This window comes from Notolepis coatsorum (assembly GCF_963971535.1).
Source record: "Notolepis coatsorum genome assembly, chromosome: 10".
Lineage (NCBI taxonomy): Eukaryota > Metazoa > Chordata > Actinopteri > Aulopiformes > Paralepididae > Notolepis > Notolepis coatsorum.
Window position 1 is genome coordinate 36112957 of NC_140174.1, and position 20694 is coordinate 36133650.

The following is a 20694-nucleotide window of genomic DNA, read 5'->3' on the forward strand; positions in this document are numbered from 1 at the left end:
ATTCCATATATTATGCATATGCTGCAGATCCACAGCATTGTGGCGTTCATGCATTTTCTACCAGCAGTTTAAAGACGGTACTGTACATACATCAGATTAGCATATATGACTCTTTGTATGACTCATATATTAGCTTTGTTATATATTATTCCATTTAATCACTGTGTATTGTTATGCACTTTACCATTACCTTGCACTCTGGTTAGTTAGATGCCAACTTATTTCAGTTGTACTGTACGATGACAATACATTTCAATTCAATCTATCGAGTGCATACATATTTTAGCATGGAACGCCCCCCCAAGTGGGAATCAAACCCCCTAACCCTGGCGGTCGGTCATAGTGCCGTGCTTCACCCCCCGAGCTGCGGTCCCATTCTGTTCAGTTGTTACTACTCATCGGACCCTGTTCTGATCATAGATTATCTAGCTCAGAGCCTCTGGGATCCAACTTGACTGCAGTCTACAGAGACAGCAGGTTGCTGACGGTGCGTTATTAGTGGAAGCCTGGGCTATAACAAGCTACTGTTGTCCTGGGACGGGCCCTGGTGCAGTGGAGGAACCTGTCTGCCCAGTAGTGAACAACCCTACTGTAAAAGCAGCTCTGCCCATTGTGACCTGTGACTATTAACAGGCTGCGCAGGCACTCAGGCAGCACTGCTTGCAGCTTCAAAAAGGTGTTCCACGTATGAGCCTCTTCAGTAGGGGAAACAACTATACAGATCATTTCAATAACGAGTGTGTTTGCCAAATGCTGCACAATACGGAAAACGACTAGGTAAATATTGACCCATATTTCCGGCTGAAGTTGCATCGTGAATAATGAGGACAGAGTCAAATACATAATTTACGCTTTGCCAAAAAGGCCTGGGATGCTGTAGCTGTAGGCTCACGGAGTACTACGACGACACAATATGTTGGCCGGGAAGAAGAAAAAACAACCAATGCAAATATTTCTTTTGAAATGCAAAAGATGCGGCTCGGCACTGAGCAAGGGTCAATGTACAAGTGCATACCGTAATTCCTCTAATAGTAACCGGGTCTCAAATACAAGCCGGGTCTCTATTAATGGCCGGGTGCGCTCTTGAGCTAAGCAATTATAAGCCGGCCTCCTAATACAAGCCGGGTTACTAATATACTGAGCTGCATACTGAGCTAGTTACTTGATTTCACTTTGAAAACGTTGAAATTACCAGTGACCACCTGTAATTGCACTGTTTACTATTTCATACAGTACTTGGTTTCAATAAATGAACCCAGTACATTTTACTGGGTTCAAACTGACACAAAATGTTGATTTATTCATTATGATCCGTTTGAAAATTTGAAATATAGGCCTCCCTCTTATACAGGCCTCCTCCTAATACAAGCCTGGTACCCGCTACAGTTGAAACAAATACAAGCCGGGGTTACTATTGGAGGAATTACGGTATATTACTGCTAAAACACAGCCTAACACGTAGACTCCTCCAACTATTGGATCAAAGCTCGAGTTGCCTCTGTGAGGAGAATATACTGTATCTAAAACGAGGGCCATTAGAATGCAGTGTTAATTAGGGTTGCACAGATGGGTATAACTATAATTCCAAAAGGAACACCTCTTATTTTAGAGATTGAGTTGATTATTTTATTAATAATGTTGTATTTTACTTTTTAATTATATTTTTAGCAATATACTGTAGGCTGATGATAATATGTGTAATACATGTGCTGCTGAGACCAAGGACCACAATGGAAATAAGTCTGACTTTTTTGTGCTATCCTTGATAATTTTAGGATGCATGACTTGTTGTAACATGAAATTAATTTTAATAGTCAAATAAACTAAACTAAATACTGTGAACTGAAATAAAAAAGTGCTTAATATTTCATCAACTAAAATATACGTCACACCCCGCGCCTCTCCCAGCAGGTGGCTAATCTTGGAGTTTCCGACACCCCAATAAGCTAACCATGGATAAATCCAAAAAAGAAAAGTCTCTGAGAAAAAGGATTCAATTCAAAGTAGACAGATTAATTTGCTTTCACTACTAACGATGGGGGCTTACCTGTATGCTCGCCACTCAAAAAAATCTAAAGCATGTATTGGAAGAAAATGTCCAATATGCCTAACTAAACAGATAGGTGCATAAAACACTGAAAACAACTAACTGTACTAACGAAGCAACAAGAGTATTTTCAATGAGGCTATTATTATTATTATTATTATTATTATTATTATTATTTTGCAACAAGATAGCCTACATAGAACATAAATAGTCTGTCTCAGACTGACTCACATGGTCCCGGGGTGTCAGACGGGAGCGCATGCAGCCTGGTCACAATCAGTCCAAAAACACTCACTCGGGTGGTACCGACGTCGCAGGTATACAGGAGGTACTGCCAGCTTTGCCAGCTCTGCCAGCCTGGGGAATCCCCCCACAAGTGACGGTAACATAGCTTTCGGTCCTCAGGGCAGTCCAGCTGTCTGTCGTCAGGGCAACCTTGCAACCTACTGTAGCTTTCTCCACAGAGAGAAGATAATCTCCCGATTCAGATACAATTTGAGGACCGTAGGTAACTATAAGATTTATTCTTCTTCCTGCTCCTTTTGTCCATGGAATGATATTTATGATTGTGTAATGAAGAAACTCTGATTGTATGATTCCATGTGGCAAATAAAAACTCTGAACTGAACTGAACTGAAAATTTAAACACAAACGGTTCCAAAGATATTTAATGTTTGTAGGCATATTTTCACACCACCAACAAAGTACTGGGTCCGTTGTCTCTTATTCGGAATGGATTTGGTGCCAGCTGTCATTTCTGACCGTCTCCTCTCCGACACTTGAGACAGAATGAAAAATAACAATAGATACATACTAGAAATACGCTTTTGAATAAATTCCAATCCCTCTCTATATATAGTATAAGTATATATAAAACTTTATTATACACTTTTCATTTTAAGGGTAAATAGGTTTTGCTGCTCCAGATTTTTTATTTTGTGCAGGAGGGGGCAAAATGGCTCTTTTGATAGTAAAGGTTGCCGACCCCTGGTTTAAATATATACTGTTCAGTAAAACTAATGAATTAAGTCTACACCGTTCAGTAAAACTAATGGTTTATGTCTACACTGTTCAGTAAAAGTAGTAGTTCAGATTGTTGCTCTCTGCATCAAACAGATACTTAGATGTTTAGAATCAGTGTTGCATGTTAGTGCAGTTTTCCTAACATCGATTCCGATGATGAATGCATTAGCATCGTAAAACATGACTGCAAGGATATTTCCCCCATGCAGCTTCAAACATAAGCCGCAAGAAGAAATAGAAAACCAATTTTGAGAGGTTCAAAGAGGGGGGTGGATGGAAAGAGGCACTTTTCATGAGCACATAAGAGAAACCTTACCCCCTCCTTCCCCAAATTATCCTGAATGCGAAACAGGGGAGGGGTAAATACAGCCCAAAATAGAATAGTGCTGGAGGCTGTGATATGTGCCGTGATCATCTCGCCCTAACTTTAAAAATACCATCTGCTAAAGATTGTTATTTTCATGCAAACAAAACAAGACACTACACTGCCAGTAGAATAGATGAGTTCATGAGTACAATCATCCACAAATAGGCTACAGTGCCAATAGACCTATCTCAAACCCTGCCCTCTTTTCTTGATCCTCCAATCACAGCTGTCGCTTACCTCGGACTTCCTCGTACAATCAAAGTTTGTCCGAGGTAAGCGACAGCTGTGATTGGAGGATCAAGAAAAGGGGCAGGGTTTGAGATAGGTCTATTGTAATGATGTCCTTGCTTCAATACTACCGTTGTGTAATTGACTGTGTAATACCACACAATTACACAACGGTAGTATTGAAGCAAAGACATCATATGGCTATTTCTCTTGTTTAGGACTGGACCCCTTAGCCTAATCATAGGGCTGGATGGTATACCAAACGTGAAGGATATACCGTCATGGATCCATGCAAAGCTATGGGTTTTTACTATGTCCACGATATATAGGCTAGATATGGAAAAGACACAAACTGGATATTTTTGCACAAGATAAAGACATGAAACTATGTAATTTTTTTTTACTCATTTTTACTGGAAAACTAAATACCATCATATATTGCTGTCAAAACTAAGAAAAATATTGTGATATATTATTGGCCACATCGCCCAGCTCTACCTAATCGGTGGATTTGGTCTCAGTCGACCAAGAGTCTGTTAGTTGATTAGTCATCTATCATGCATTATTCCATGCTGAATGAGTTAGGGCTATTTCCTGAAAGATGATGAGTACATGTCTGGTAAGATTTAAAACAGGTCCTCCTGCATGACAGCATGTAAACAGAAGAATTTCTTTGAATCAAGAATAGCATTGATCCTTTCATTGCATACAAACAATGTTTGAAGAGTCAAATTGAAACCAGAATTAGGCCTATGTCTTGGTGTACTTTGAACCCTAAAATGGAATGACGGGAAAGACAATAGCCAACAGCTCTCTGAACATGTGACCGAGATTTTTAAATATATTTTTAACCAATTCCGTGGCCTGAACATCAAGATCCATGTCCATGATGTTTCAGGAGTCAAAAAAATAAACACAATATGTTGGGGGAATATTGCTGACTTACCCCTCTTATTCAGGGTTCCATCGTCAAATGCATTAATTGTACAATAATAAGTGTAGACTATATTGAAATCCAGATCTACTAGTCTTATTTTATCTTCGTCATAAACATCACTCAAAATAAATGACTATAATACTCCTGACTGTGTCTATCCACTGTCTACAATACAACCACAGAGGACCCTGATGAAGTACTATAAACTCTCATTAATTTTACTTTGACAGGATGTTATTGATTTCACGCACCCCACCACTACCCGTTTCAGTAAAGCATAGACCCCCCCCCTCCTTTCAGTAAAGCATAGCCAGGCCTACTGTCACTACCACATTGATTGTTCGTGTCATTTATGTCCATTAAATACTTAAAACAGTGGCTGCCCTTTTAGTGACCAGGGAGAAGCGTACAAGCAGAGCAGTGTAAGTGTGCATGGGCATAAAGTCACATGATGGCACAGCTCTCTCTCTCTCTCTGTTCTTGCCCAAAGGAAAGTCCTGCCCTTCACAATGGTGTGTGTCATATTGTTATTATTATCGTGACTGCTGGATCGTGCAGTGCTGGAAAATGTGCCATGTTATCAAACCCAATAGTGAACTACTTTGCAGGTGAACAAGTGGATGGATGCTAGGACTATTAGTTGAGCCTGAATACACACTGTATTTTCTGGCACTCTACAACTTCCACAAGGTTTCTTCTTGCATTGCTTCTTGCTTCTTCACTTTGTACTTTAGGTTGAACTTTAGTTTGTATATTTTGTATAGTTTACTGTATATGAAGCACAATCTCAGGGGACATATATACAGCATTTGACTGTAATGTACATTATATGTGTGACAAATAAAACAAAACTTGAAACTCTACTATTGCACTGCGTGCATCAATTGATTGATTGATTGCGAACTTTATTAACAGATTGCAGTACGGCTCAATACACACAATTGTTAAGGGGGTGCAGACCAGAGAAAGACTTTCGTCTTGTTTACATCAGGGTCCCCCATTTTCAATTCATCATAACATATATGACATACAGATAGACAGTACTGCTACATCTATATCATTTATGACATACCAGATTTACCAATTCGCCTAATTGGTCGATTACGGCATGATAATTAACCGTTCATTAACTGACACCAATATATACACGAGATGGTCTCTCACCAGATGTGTGTCTCTCACCAGATGTGTGGTCCACTGGTCCCACGCCGTTCAGAAGAAGAGCAGAGTTCAGCTGAGGGTGGGTCTTCTCCAGGGCCGAGCACAGCTCTCGAAAATGGTCTCTCTCCTTACTGATCAGCATCTTCAAGAGAAGGTCCACTTTCTCCGAATTGGACGAACAGTTGTGGCCCAGTTCATAGCATTCCGACGGGCTCAGGGTACCAGAGTGAGCCAACACATCCACCACTCGGTCCGCGTCTGTGATCGACTCCAGTAAACTCTGGTAACATTGATCCAACAGTTCTTTGTGCTTGGACTCCATCTCTCAGCCTTCTTCTGGGTTCGGTATCAAGAGGAATCACATACCGGTACTTGAATAAAGTCGGTGGTCGTGAAAGACACCGGGGTCGCCCTTTTTCATACTTTTTAACAGTCTTACAAAGATGTGTGAATTGGGGCTAGTTATCACATGTGTCCATTAATAACTAGGGGGAAATGGGCGTAGAGTTGAAGAATAAAAGACGACCCTCCTCCACACAGACACACGGCTGGATGGACAGGGTCGCAGAGACCTGGGTGCTATAGGTGTGAAGAAGTGGCCCGATCACTGGAAACAATGGCGAGAGGAAAACCAACAACAAGTTCGACCAGAAAGAAGAAAAGTTCTGGCGCCGCGGCACGAAAAAACCAACGACATCGAACAACGGCGGCTCCGAAAGAAAGTAGCAGTTGTTCTCCAACAAACCTCCGTAAAAAGAACCACCTCTTTGTTAAAGCGAGAATCCCCCCTCATGCAACTGACCTTGTTGACTCTTCTTCAGTTTCTTTTCCAGTCGACCCTTCACTCCGGAGAAGAACCCGACATGTAGTGTGTGCAGCGCCAAGTTGATTCGCTTTTCGACCCAACATCGAAGGAGACACAAGTAGCCATATTTGTTGCCCAAGGCTGTTGACTGCACTAAAGTAGCAATACATTTCCCCACACAGCGCTACATGGTCCCAACTGTCCCCCCTCGTTCCTCTCTAGAGAACACGGTCTCTAACAAACAATGATATCATCCCAGCCACAGAAACAAACGAACCAAGATCCTTCTTCTGCTACATGTTGAAAACTGTAGCAAGCAACTCTTGGGAGAGCTTTCTCTATGTAACTGCAAACTCCGCCATGTCTCACTGTGTTTCAGCAGCTGTAGCTCTCTGCCAATCATATTTTCGTGCCATGGCCATGTAAGGTAATAGTGGGCGGGATCTATTTTCCAATTGCACCTGACTTTAGCCTCTACAGACTCAAAAACTTCACAATGTATGAATGAATGAAAACTTTATTTAACAGATTGCAGAATGGGTACAATATACAATACGGCAATACACACAATTGTTAAGGGGATGCAGACCAGAGAAAGACGTTTGTCTTGTTTACATCAGGGTCCCCCATTTTCAATTCATAGTGACATTTATGACATACACAACATACATGAGAGGGCTGACCCCTATTAGTCGATTAGTCGACTAATCGGTCGAAAGGAGCCATAGTCGACCGGCCAACCTCTTAGTCGAATATAATACAAAAAAATATTATTATAATTTTTTTATCATTCTTTCCAAAAGAAAAGAGGCCTAGAAGCGTGGCTAACACGAATGACACGCATACCAGAGGCTAACTGCCTACGAAAACAGGCACAGAGGCACTGAAAGAGGATTTCACCCATCTAATGAACACTAGACTAGACAAATATCAAGATGTATCCATCAGTGGACCAATTGCATGCTTTTGCAGAGGACAAGAAGCCTTCAGTCGACTCCTACAGACATTAAGCACCCCCCACAGCCCAAATGGAATGATACAAAATTCAAATTAAATAAAAAAAAATTTAAAAATATTATACGTTTTTATTTTTATATTTTTTAGTCGACCAATAGTCGACTAACGGCAAATTTTGGCCAATCATAGTCGACCATCCAAATCCTTAGTCGGGGACAGCCCGTTACATTTGTGACATATAAGATATGCAAATATACAGTACTGTTACCCATAGATCCTGACAGAGTATATGATGGGGAGGGGACTGTACATTAGGAGGGGGTGGGTGGGTGGGAGAGAAATATACATACGGTGGGGAGAGAATATATACATACGGTGGGGAGGAGACTGTACATTAGGATGGGGTGGGTGGGTGGGAGAGAAATATACATATGGCGGGGAGAGAATGCGGTGGGGAGGAGACTGTCTATTAGGAGGGGGTGTGACAGAGAGAAGTTGTACGCTTTTACATTAGCCTATGTAAACATTAGAACGTTTAGAATCATTCACCGGTTGCGTCTGGTCTTACGTCACTGGGCTAATGTGGTTATTATTATAATGAATTATGCAGTGTTATAATGCATACAAATGTCATTTGGAAACTAGCCTACATTATCATTTTTGACTAAATAGAATGCCTAGGCTACAAGCACCTTAAGAAGATATCTCTTTGTCTGAATTGTCCCTTGACATGTGCATTTATAAGCTTTCTTCTGCTCCATATAATCCCTAACGGAGGATCCTGACTGAGGCAGCAGTCACATCTGCCATGATTTGAGACTCTAAGAAGCCAACTGGGCTGACTAGATGTAATGTCCCCAGCATCGAGATGGCATGCAGGCAGCCCCATATGAAAAGGAACTACGGTACATTCCTGTGTTGTTTTTTCATACACACTAGATATTTACTACAGAAATACTGATTATATAGTATTCCTGTGGTATTATTTCTATACTCACAATGGATTGACCGCAGAAATACTGTAGTGATTCACCATAGCATTTCTGTGGAATATTGTAGAAAAATATGGTCAATTACTATAGTGTTCTTGTGATTTTAGCATAGACATGCTATAGTGATTCCCTAGAGTATTTCTATAGTAATTGTTACATGCAAAAAAAAATTGAGATATGACTAAATCTGCTTTAAGATTGCTGATAATGACATTATGAAGCTACAATGTATCGCTTATTGACAATATGAATTACTCATCATGGAGTAAAATATGAAGGCACGCTGTGTATGGGCGGTTGAGCTTAATTCTGTGCACAGTGCGCGCTTATACATCGTCCCACTTAAGTTTTAAACAGCTTTAACAATTCAAATGATTATGTAACGACTCAGCTGCCTCTTTTTTTAACAGGGAAAATCCATATGGCTCTCGCTGAAAAAAACTGAACTGGAATGCTGTGGCATTATGCAGATTTCTTAAAGGTGCACTTCACCAAAAACAATTCAGATTTATTTTGCACATAATCTTGCACCGTGACCGTAACAATTTGACAGTTATTGAGAGTAAATTAGTTTGTATATGGCCAGTGATGTCATCGGGGACATTGAATCCTTGTCTTGTGTTAATTACAGCACCATGAAATTATGTAGGTGACATCACTGGTGGCCACATTCAAACTAATTATTCTCAATAATGTGTGTGCAAAACTGTTTAGAGTTTTTGGATGTGTCTGAGATTATGTGCAAAATAAATCAGCATTGTTTTTCTGTGAAGTGCATCTTTACAGCAGCTCTAATGAATGGAGCTATCCCTATCCAACTTGTGCTTTTTGTGCTGCACAAGTTAAGCATATTGTCAAAACAGGTGGGAGCCACTATTTGTGAGATGTTGTCATCATTATTGTAGATAGTGTGTGTTGCTGTTCTTCACATCCCTGTTATTTAGCAGACTGTTCATACACACATGAACACACACACACACACACACACACACAGAAATATACACACTAAAACAACTTTCGCTTCAAATAAAACAGGATTGCACACTACTGTGCACGATAGGGAGAGACTGGATACTGGCGATATCTGCTGCAGATATCTCATTATGTGGTGTTCCTTTAATCCTTGGGTTTGTAATTTGTTTATCAGTCATGAGGGTTAAAGTGGGATTAAATCCATGGCAACCGAATGTCACTTAACCACTCATTCCATATCCATTGGTTGGGGGAAATTCCATTCTAATCAACTACTCTGTCAGTGCTATACTTTGCTGATTGTCTGTATAGCTTAGCTAATGACACGCAAGGCTGGTTTCATATATAGATTAGACTGAAACAATCAATTTCAATAGAAATATTTTTTTTAATTTTAGTACCTATGTTTCAAATTAGGCTGATTGGGGGAAATATTCGTATTTATTTATTTTAGAATGTGTTTCAGATAAGGCTGATTGATTAGCATTCCACTTTTTTAGAACAGGGCTTAACCAACTTCGAACACTGTACAACTGTACAAGCAAACCTGTACATTGAAATATTGACAAAACCATACTTGGGCATTTACTGTACATTGGAGGGGGTTGGGTTAGGACATTTACAGGGGCCAGTTTCGAATTGCAGTCTCCCGTAGGTGTTCTTTGAGAGTGGTTTTGAAAGTGGGTAGTGGTATTCACTGACCTTTGGGAATGAATGATTATGTTCCTTGTGTGTGTTTGGGGGGGGGGGGTTATCTTAGCTGTTTGCGCCAAGAAAATCGAACGTTAATACAAGCGTCGTGTGTGTGTGTTAGACGGAGTGAGAGAGCAATCTTATTCTTCCTGTCATTTGTTTTCCCAAAATCGTATGGCATGGGTACCTGCTTCGGTGTCATCCCTTTGTGGATTGTATTGTATTCGAAAACGTATGCTTGAGCCATATTTGTTTGTGTATTATGTTCACTTTGACGTTAGTAGAGTAGTATGGGCGGAGCTACAGGTGGGGGTCTGTCACTCAAATCGCATTCCGAGGCTGGGCGGAGACAGCCTGAAATCCTGAAGTAGAAATTTTAGTACTTCATTAGAAATACAAAACAATGAATTTAAAAAAAAAAAACTTTACAGATGTGTTCCATAGACTCACAGGAATTGTGTAAAGTTGCCCAAATAGTGCAAGGAATAGCAAGACATGGGACCTTTAAAAGGAACACCACCCAGATTAACAATTTCATTAGCTTATTTCCATGGCCTGGGAAAGTTCAATCAATATTTGTGAACATGAGCTACTCTCTCCCAAAGCCAGAGACCCAGGGAAGTAAAATCAAACTGGTGATGTCATCAGGTATAAAGTCTTGAGCTGCTCCACTGACGATGAACTGGAGACTGATTTTGTGAAACCACAGAATCTTTGTTTGTGGCCCCCAAGACACTGCTCGGGAAGGTTGGAGATCTCCTGCACGTTGATGGCTGTTCCATCTCCCCGTCTCTCGAAGTCCGTAACCTGGGCGTCACCCTTGACTCCACACTTTCATTTCACTCCCACATCAAATCCGTCACCAAGTCTGCCTTCTACCACCTCAAAAACATCTCCCGTCTCCGACCCTCACTCTCAGACTCTGTGGCTGAGACCCTGATCCACTCATTCATCACCTCCCGGTTGGACTACTGTAACGGAGTCCTGTTCGGGGTACCCAGCAAAGCCCTGGACAGGCTCCAGTATGTTCAGAACTCAGCTGCCAGGGTTCTCACTCACACCAAGCCCTGGCAGCACATCACCCCCACCCTCATCCACCTCCACTGGCTCCCAGTCAAGTTCCGCATCACCTTCAAACTCCTGCTCCTCACCTCACTACAAGTCCCTCCATGCCCTCGCCCCGATACCTGTCTGATCTCCTCCACCAGCACACTCCATCCCAGAACCTACGATCCTCTGATCTAGGTCTCCTCTCCATCCCTCGCACCAGGTTACAGACTTTTGGGGACAGAGCCTTCAGCGTGGCGTCCCCTACCCTCTGGAACTCTCTCCCCCCCGAAATCCGCAAGGGCCCAACCCTGGACACCTTCAAATCTGCTCTAAAAACACACCTCTTCACCAAGGCTTTTCCCTATCAGTTAGTTTAGATTAGGTCCATTATCCATTACCTTCCCTCATCCCCTTTTCCCCCCCTATTTCCCTAGCCCTATTTTTTGTCCCGATTGTGAAGCGACCTTGGGTTCTATGAAAGGCGCTATATAAATTTGATCTATTATTATTATTAACAAGAGTATTATTTTAAAATAAAACACAATATACTTGTGCCGTAAGGATAAATGCTCAATGAAGAAACCCCCTCCCATTGCCAAATAAGGTCTAACATGCCTATATACTATGGAACTACACTCTGAATATATTACATAAAGGCCCCAAAACCGTATTGCCAACTTCAACAGACCTGTGCCCTGGTGTGCAAGCTCCCGGTATTGACAATGCTGATGCTACAACATACCCTACCACATACCACATGGCCCCTAATGGCCACCGCCACCACTAGATAGATATATAGTAGTGTTCTCTCTACCCATATACTCAGAACATTACCCTGGGTGCTCTCAGTGTCACCTTTACCATCTTACCCAATTCATTGTCTATGGAGCAGCTTCAGAATTTATACTTGATGACAAGGTTTTTCCAGAAATATAGTGCTCGCCTCTGCCAAGATGGGGTGAGAGACGACCTGCCCCATCACGCGTAGTAGTCAGTCCATTAGAAGGCTAGACGGCTCCGGGGGGGGGGGGGGGGGTGAGGAACTGTACAGCTCATCACAGGCCGACCTTGAGGTCCAGTCTTAACACAAGCAGCACTGATGACGCAGGAGGATGTTATCGATCGACATGACTCACTTATGCACATGCCACACTCCAGTAGACAGCTGGAAACAACAATTATTTCCATGTGTGTGTTCATGTTCCGTAAAGGGCACACTAGCGCCAACGAATAGCTCGGCCCCCCAATCGCATCCGTGTTAATAATTAGGAGTAATTTTGTCTTGAAAACAGGATCAAGGAAGCGCTGTTCTCTCTCTGAGTAACAAACCACACACAGGAGGCCCGGTTTCCTTTTGACCCATGTGTCTGATGATGTATCGTAGTAAATATTCACTGCTGCGAGGAGATGCGTGCTTACAGACATCATGTTCATCCCTTTTTGTCCTTGTTAAGTTTGTGCTCTTCACTCTGTGTGTGTGTGTGTGTATACAAGACATGCTAAATATGAAGTGAACTCTTCCAGGGGAAGTTAAGAGGACTGAACATTCTCATGATGGTCAATGAAAGCTATGGAAGTCTAGAATGAAAAGAGTTCAAATCAACCCGACAATCCCTACTCACTCTAACATGATCCCGTTCTTTCTGCAGCTAAACTCATAGCCGGGGGAAAACTTATAGGATATCGCTGGTGTCTTATCCTCCATGGAAAACTATTTATAGGTTGCAGAAAGGCTCCGTGCTGTGCCACTATACTCTATATTGCTGTGTGCCAATGAACTGTAAAAGGAAACTTTAACACCCCCCCCCCCCCACATTAGAGTGTGACACACACACACACACACACACATACACGTAGGGAGTCACTTATGTAAGCTATTACTTCCACCTTCTGACATGAGGCAGGGCTTATTCTTCTGAAGAGGGATCGTCAGGGTGACTTGACTACTGCATTCATAATCTAGGCCAAGGTGGTAGAAATGGAAAGCTTTGATATGTAAATGATCCATTGTGCACTCAACATCAAACATGCAAAACATCACCTATTGTCTCACACCAGAGAATCAGCATTCAGGTTTTTTTTCTTTAAATGGCAAAACATCACCTATTGTCCATGCAGAGAAATTGTGATACGCAATACACTTTTATTGAAATGACTGACAGCTTGGCGATATCACAATTATCAAATGTTAGTAATTGACAATAGACATCCATTTAAGTTCAATGACCCAACAACTATCATATTGCGAGGACTGTGACAAAAATAGCATTAGTACAATACTCAGTTCTACCTCAAAAATCCAGTTAACAGGAGACTATATTAAGTATGGTTGCCATTATGATGTCACAGATAATCTACCCCACAATGCACAGCATTTAACACATCCTCTTTTCTGTTAGCACCAGAAATTTAGTTAATGTCGGCTACCAAATGTTGCAGCCATCATTAGCTACTGCTGATCAAAAGACCATCTCACTAACTAACTAGCATTAGCTGTACCATTTGGTAACTGAAATAGCAGCTCTGTTTGGTAGCAAATGTTAGGGCACATTTTTGCCATCAGCAAAAGAGGATGGTATAGATGCTTTGCATTGTGGGATACATATAATACAGTCCCCCCCCCCTCCATTATGCACCCATAAGAGACATCTCTTCATGTGGACCAAGAGCCATCTACTGGCAACAAAACATAGAAACCAGTAACACATTATGTAAAAATGGAAATGTTGCAATGCAGTGCTGACATATTAATGTAAATGCAATAATAACAAAGCAAAAAAATTGAATGATTACATTTCTTACAACCACTCAGGTATGGATAGTAAAAATGGACTTTAATAAACTGATAGTAACCTTGACATAGGTGTAAGCTCCATATATAGGCGTTGGGTGTTCAGCATTCCATAAAAGGCAACATTGAACTGTTCATATTTCCAATACTAAATAAAAGTGGTATTTGGCTGATAAGAAAATCATAGGAGCTATAAAATATTCTAAGATAGTGGTTCTCAACCTTTTTCATGTCAAGGACCCCCATAATTAGGGTTGCCAATTGTCCCATATTAACCGGGACATCCCGTATATTGGGCTAAATTGGTTTGTCCCATATGGGACTTCCCTTGTCCTGTATATTGACTGCCAAATTCTCTGCGATAAGGAGAGGATAGCACTCTGTTCAGAACAATGGACAGCGCTGTTCAGTGTGTAGAATGCTGTTCAGGACAATGGACAGTGCTGTTCGGTGTGTAGAATGCTGTTCAGGACAATGGACAGCGCTGTTCGGGGTATAGAATGCTCTCACATAGTAAGGATGTAATTTGACCCTTTCCCTTCGGCTTTGCCATGAGCCTCCAGGGAACTCAACGTATCAAGATGGATCTTCCAAATTTTGTTTATTTCACAGATGTTTCCTTGCGTATCAAATGATTGTGTTTGCTGTAACATTACTGATTTTGAGTGATTGTCTATAAAAAGGGAGGAACAGGTCTGCTCTGACAACTAAACTGACAGGCCCATACAACAGAAAGTTAACATTTCATGTACTTTTTTTCCTGTGAAAAACCCAGATAGGGTTATTTGGGGTTATTTCATGTCTGACGGAGAGAGGGTGTTTAAGAGGTAAAGTGAAACACAACAAAAATAAACTTCAGCGCGTGTTCATTTCACGCCACCCCTTTGTCCCTTATTTGGTAGTGAGAAAGTGAGCAACCCTACCCATAATTGATACACATTAGGCCTCGTCTCCACTAGCCAGGGTTAAGCCGTGCCGTGGCCTGTCTGGCGCACAGTCAGCGTCTCCATTATCTTTAGAACCTGGCCAAACCTGGCTGGACCCTGGCTGGGACACACCTTTCAACAACCTGGCCAGACATGGCCAAAGCCGGCAGGGACAATTGTATCATAGTTTAGCTTGTGTACCACAGTTGGTGGTGTGAATTTTGAAAGGTTGCCTAGCAACCAGAGTTTGCCTAGCAACCAGAGAGTTTAGAAGAAATGCAATGGAGACACAAACCCAACCATACCATACAATGCTAGACCATGGCTAGCCCCAGCCAGGCTGACCATAGCTAATGGAGACAAGGCATATGTCTCAGGGCCCCACATCTGAGAAGATGACTTATGGCTTAGGACTTATTCCTGAATTCTGGCTATATTGTAGGCAAGGAGATAAGGACTCATCAGAGAGTGAAATTACGATCAGAGTAGTTGCTGGAACCTCGTTGAGGACGTTGAGGCCCATTGCTGTAAGAGATGCAACTGGCTCTCGAAAGGCACCTACACTGGAAAAGCGTATAAGTGCATAGGAATTGCATAGCCTTGCAGAGACGACTAAAGCTATAGTTAGTTGACACTGACACTATAAAAAATCTTGATATCGTATATCAATATAGTACATATATTAACTATTTGGTCTAGAGCTAAGCAGTAGCAAAAACGTATTGATTTCTTTAAAATATAGTCAAACAAAAAATGTGTAAACTGTCAAACGTGAATAATATTGATTGAATATTGTTGTGAAGAGTGATGTTAACTGTATCATGCATCTCAGGCTGTTATATGGTCCTGTCTGGCACAATGTTATAATACGGACTACTACACTGTCCTCATAGGAGGGGTGTCTTCCTGGCACAATGTTATAATACGGACTACTACACTGTCCTCATAGGAGGGGTGTCTTCCTGGCGCAATGTTATAATACGGACTACTACACTGTCCTTATAGGAGGGGTGTCTTCCTGGTACTCTAGTCACTTCCCCCACACAGCTTCAGCAGCAGCTTCTTGTAATCTCCAGAGGTGTCACCCTGAGGGAGAGAGAGAGAGAGAGAGAGAGAGAGAGATTGTGAGAGAGGGAGATACTGTATACAGAAACAGGAGGAATCTTTATTCAAATCCATCCCAGGAATCAACCACACAATCACATTTATGATCAAACGGGGAAGGGAGGAACTAAGAAAACATTGTCGATTTGACATTGATCGGTACTTACGGAGATGGCGGTGTACAGTGATTTGCCGTAGGCTTTCACATACTCCTGCCTGATGTCCAGCATGTCTACCTCAGACCGAGAGACCATGATGCGGACCAGGGTCCTGTCCTTGGTCCCTGCCCCCTGTTGACACATAACTCATAGTTGGTGTTCGGGCTTGTTGCTAGGGCTTGTTGCTAGGGCAGAGTATTGGTGGAGATTATTTTGGATAGACCACTGCACTTCCGTGTTACATTGAGCTCATGGAGGAGAGAATGAATGAATGTGGATGAGAGCCTTGACATTTAAGTGACATGCGCAGATTGATGAACCTAGTTCGGGAGTAGGTGTGGAAAAGTGACTATAGCTTGGCCGAGAAAGTGCAGATCGACTTGGAATTGGTCTCTCCGTGTTCAGGAGTCTCTGGCGTATAACCGGTTTAACCTATGAACTCAGAACATTCCCCTGGCTGCTCTTAGTGTCATCTATAAAATCCTCCCCAATTTATTGTCTATGGAGCAGCTTCAGACATTATACTTTACTTGATGACATCACAAGTTTAAGTTTTAGCACTCTAGGTTTTGGATTTGATAAGATAATTGCTCATTTTCACTAATATTCTTTCTACCATCTTAGACCAGATGAATACAATCTATGAATTCTGAAATTGATTGGGCGTAGTTCCATTTATAACTATATTTATATAACATTTACAAATTAGTTCTACACTATTTATAACTCATTATCAACATTGTTTGTACTTGATTTGTTCATCATTAAATAATGTTGTTTAATGTGTAGTAACACATTTGTAGATGCTTTTAAAAATGGATATGAAAAACGACTATACTGTACCTCCATTTATTTGTTAATGTTCAACAAATGATTTGTTAAGAAATTCATAAAACATCTATAAATCATTTGCAGATGCTATTGTGTGCCCTAATCTGAAGTGAAGCCTATTCATCATTAACAAATGTCTAATACAGTTAATCATTTGTTTACTTTTCCATCACCTGTTACAAATGTTGTAGACAGCTTTTGGATACACCCTTCTTTGTGACATCAAACAGTGACAGAATTAGGACTATAGATAAATGCAATTTTATTAACATATAAAATACATGTGCATAACATAGTGTAACATGGGGGGCACTAGGACCCAGGAGTGCCCTGGCCAGGTATTGACAGAGTATGTAGAGGAAGTATCACGTGAGTGAGACTTGACTGCACGTGTGTTGCCGTCTGTTGAATCGAAGCCTGATACATTAGCAGAGCCAAGTTATTCGTGCTGCCCCACGCTTTTAACACATTCCCGCCCAAGCACGGAGATCTCCGTGTTTCGATTCCACCCTTTGTGGACAGAGGCACGGATATATCCGTGGGAAGTTGTTATTGCTTTTATTCCATTTTAATAACCTATTCAAGGTCGCCGAGCGGCACTGCAGATTTACCCTACTCTATGAATTCGAGAAGGTGCAATACCGGCCATATCCTCTTAGGGGCGCTATCGCGCTAATGCAGTGTGCCCTGTGGCTGAACGGATCAGTCTTTTTTTTTTAACTTTCAATGGAGATTTCAGTAGCAGGATTCTGGATGTGCAGCATGTAGCTTGGATTACGTTTTGGATTGCATATTTCACCATGCAATAAGGGGATTTATCATCAGCCAATGGACATATCGATCTACCAGATGGCGATCGATAACGGGGAAATGCTCAGGGGGATCAGCCCGGACCACGGTAAGATCTTTTTCACGTAAATTACAGCCCGATCAGGCATTGTTTTGATAGCCATCCAGGCGATCGGCCTATGTGGCTAGTTAGACGAACACGGTTATTGGTTATCAATAATAATAAACGACGTCCCCCGCCCCCCCCCCCCCCTCTTTCATGCATACATGCTTTGGGATCGTCCCGATCATATGCAGTTTGAGTAATTTCTGTAGCATCTGTAAAACGGAAATGCCATTGGATATAACGTTAGCAGCTATTAGCTCTATATCTAGCCTTCCAGAAAATATACTAGTCCCAAATCCCGTATAACGCTTATATTCACGGCGCTATAAAATGAGAACCTATTGATGATTTTTTTCTTTCTTTAAGCCATTTTGAAGGGACGGTTTATGGACTCAATTGACAATGAGAATGGACAGATAGCAATACTATAAAGTATAGATTTAGCTGTACAAACAGCCCCATGTTTGTTTACATTCCCCGGTCCTCTTGACATTAATTAGACTCAGCCCAATGGCCCCGAATGTGTTAAGGTATGAGCAGGCTAAACACCTTTTTTGTTGGTAAATCTATTCCATCATTTCCGACCTACAACTTATATGTTGTGTAGACGTACTTGATGTGGTGGGCGCTAAGGTTACATAACTTACATTTGAATTATGCGTCTGTTCCTAATGTGTGCTCAGTATATTGCGGTATGTGATGATGACACAAGGGTAATAATTATTTGTATTTTCAGGCTGTATCGAAAATACAAATAATTATCATTTATAGATGTTTTATGAATGTCTTAACAAATCATTTGTTGAACATGAACTAATGGAACTTAATGAAATAAATGGAGGTACAGTATAGTAGTTTTTTCATATCCATTTTTCAAAGCATCTACAAATGTGTTACTACACATTAAACATTATTTAATGATGAACAAATCAAGTACAAACAATGTTGATAATGAGTTATAAATAATGTAGAACTAATTTGTAAATGTTATACAAATAGTTATAAATGATTTAATAATAATTTACGAATGTATATAAATGATTTGTTCATGATTACCGGTAGTTCATTATCTACAAATACCTTATAAAGGTCTTATAACTGAGTGTTACCCAATATTTCTGTGAATCCATAACAATACAGAGAAAACAATACCAGTATACAGTATAGGCCGTAGCAACCTATTACCTTTATTAGGCTGAAAACAGAATAGTAATGGTGGACATTATTTTGTTACAGGAAAAAGTAATGCGATTACTTTGTAACATGTGACCCCCCTCACCCAGCACTCTTCAGTGTTGCACACAAACTGTAGGTTGGTGCCGATTTTCATTCTAGAATACAAACATTATACAAACAAAGCAGTATACTGTACCGCCATGGCCTTATGCAGCCTTTCTGCGAAGTAGGCAGGGGTGTTCTTGATGCATTTCACTGGAAGGTGAGAGGGGGAAAAAAAACACTGATGTTAGTTACTAAGGCCGGCAGATGTTTTACTTCAAAGCCATAAATATCTTAATGGAAGATTCTCATAGTTCATTAAGAGACCTGTGATTCGGTAAAAGCTATGCTAATCCATGCGTGTCAGAAATGGAAGCGGTTCATGTTTATGTGACTTAAAAAGGTCAATGCCACCCGTTTAATGAATTGACATGTTTTTCCTGTGCCCCAGGACAGTTCAGTCAATATTTGTGAACACGCACCACTCTCTCCTGAAGCTAGAAATCAAGAGAGAGAGAGAGCCTTCCAACTAGGATGTAAAATCTGGGACTAACTCCTGGAACTAGGTAATGTTCTAATGTTCTATAGTTCTGAAAAACAAATTAGGTTTAGGTTTATATTCCATTATCGCCAACTGGTTATAACCTACATTTAAACCTCAATTATGTCTAAGAACCCAAACAAACATCTTAGACCCAAAAAGGCAGTTCTACATTAATATTCTATTGAGCATCTCCACATTCAACATCCAGGTGGCATCACAGATCCATGGGTTCCCTCTCTGGTTTCTAGAATTGTACCATTATGTACTATGCTACTATGTCTATACTACTATCTCAGTGTTTCCCACAGGATTTTGTGAGACTGTGGTGGGTGAACCTCGGCCCCTCTAGGGGGGTCCGGGGGCATGCATAAAGTTAAATGAATCAATCTGGTGCACTTTGAGAGCAAAATAAAGAGGCTAGATCTATGATGAACTTTGTGCTCAAAACACAAAATCGACTAGAGCATACATTTGAGCCATCAAAGAAATGAAGCAAAAGTGGTTACCTGTGTATTATATCTGTACTACTATTTACTATGTCTATACTACTATCTACTATATACTACTGTATGCTACTATGTCTATACTACTATCTACTATGCTATTATATCTGTACTACTATCTACTATGTACTATGCTACTATGTACTATGCTATTATTATATTATGTACTATTATCTACTATGTCTATACTACTATCTACTATGCTATATCTGTACTACTATGTCTATACTACTATCTACTATGTACTAATACTATGCTATTGTATCTGTACTACTATGTCTATACTACTATGCTATGTCTATACTACCATCTACTATGCTGTCTATACTACCATCTACTATGCTATTATATCTGTACTACTATCTACTATGCTATGTCTATACTACTATCTACTATGTCTATACTACTATGTAACTGTCTATACTATCTACCATGTACTATGCTACAATGTCTGTACTACTATCAATATGTACTATGTTACTATGTATATAC

General features: G+C 40.8%; 2 protein-coding genes across 6 annotated transcripts in view; both read right to left on the bottom strand.

Moving 5' to 3' along the window:
• Positions 1 to 6919, bottom strand: part of LOC311235350 (disks large homolog 5-like) — a 100824-nt gene extending 93905 nt beyond the window's left edge. The window contains exon 1 of one of the 3 annotated variants that reach the window (XM_084322787.1): positions 6566 to 6919. Coding sequence is in view for 2 of the 3 variants with exons in the window: in XM_084322785.1 (XP_084178911.1) it covers positions 5767 to 6085 (319 nt within the window). In the remaining variant the exon portion in view is untranslated. Of the gene's footprint in view, positions 1 to 5766 lie in introns of all 3 variants that reach the window. The other 2 variants (XM_084322786.1, XM_084322785.1) reach the window with 2 other exon arrangements.
• Positions 6920 to 13353: 6434 nt separating this feature from the next.
• Positions 13354 to 20694, bottom strand: part of LOC311236097 (annexin A4-like) — a 29651-nt gene continuing 22310 nt past the window's right edge. For 2 of the 3 annotated variants that reach the window (XM_084323701.1, XM_084323699.1), the window contains 3 exons: positions 19310 to 19368; positions 16221 to 16343; positions 13354 to 16035 (listed from right to left, as the gene is read on the bottom strand). In XM_084323701.1, coding sequence (XP_084179827.1) covers positions 15976 to 16035; positions 16221 to 16343; positions 19310 to 19368 — 242 coding nt within the window. In that variant the 3' untranslated portion in view covers positions 13354 to 15975. The remainder of the gene's footprint in view (positions 16036 to 16220; positions 16344 to 19309; positions 19369 to 20694) is intronic. The other variant, XM_084323700.1, reaches the window with a different exon arrangement.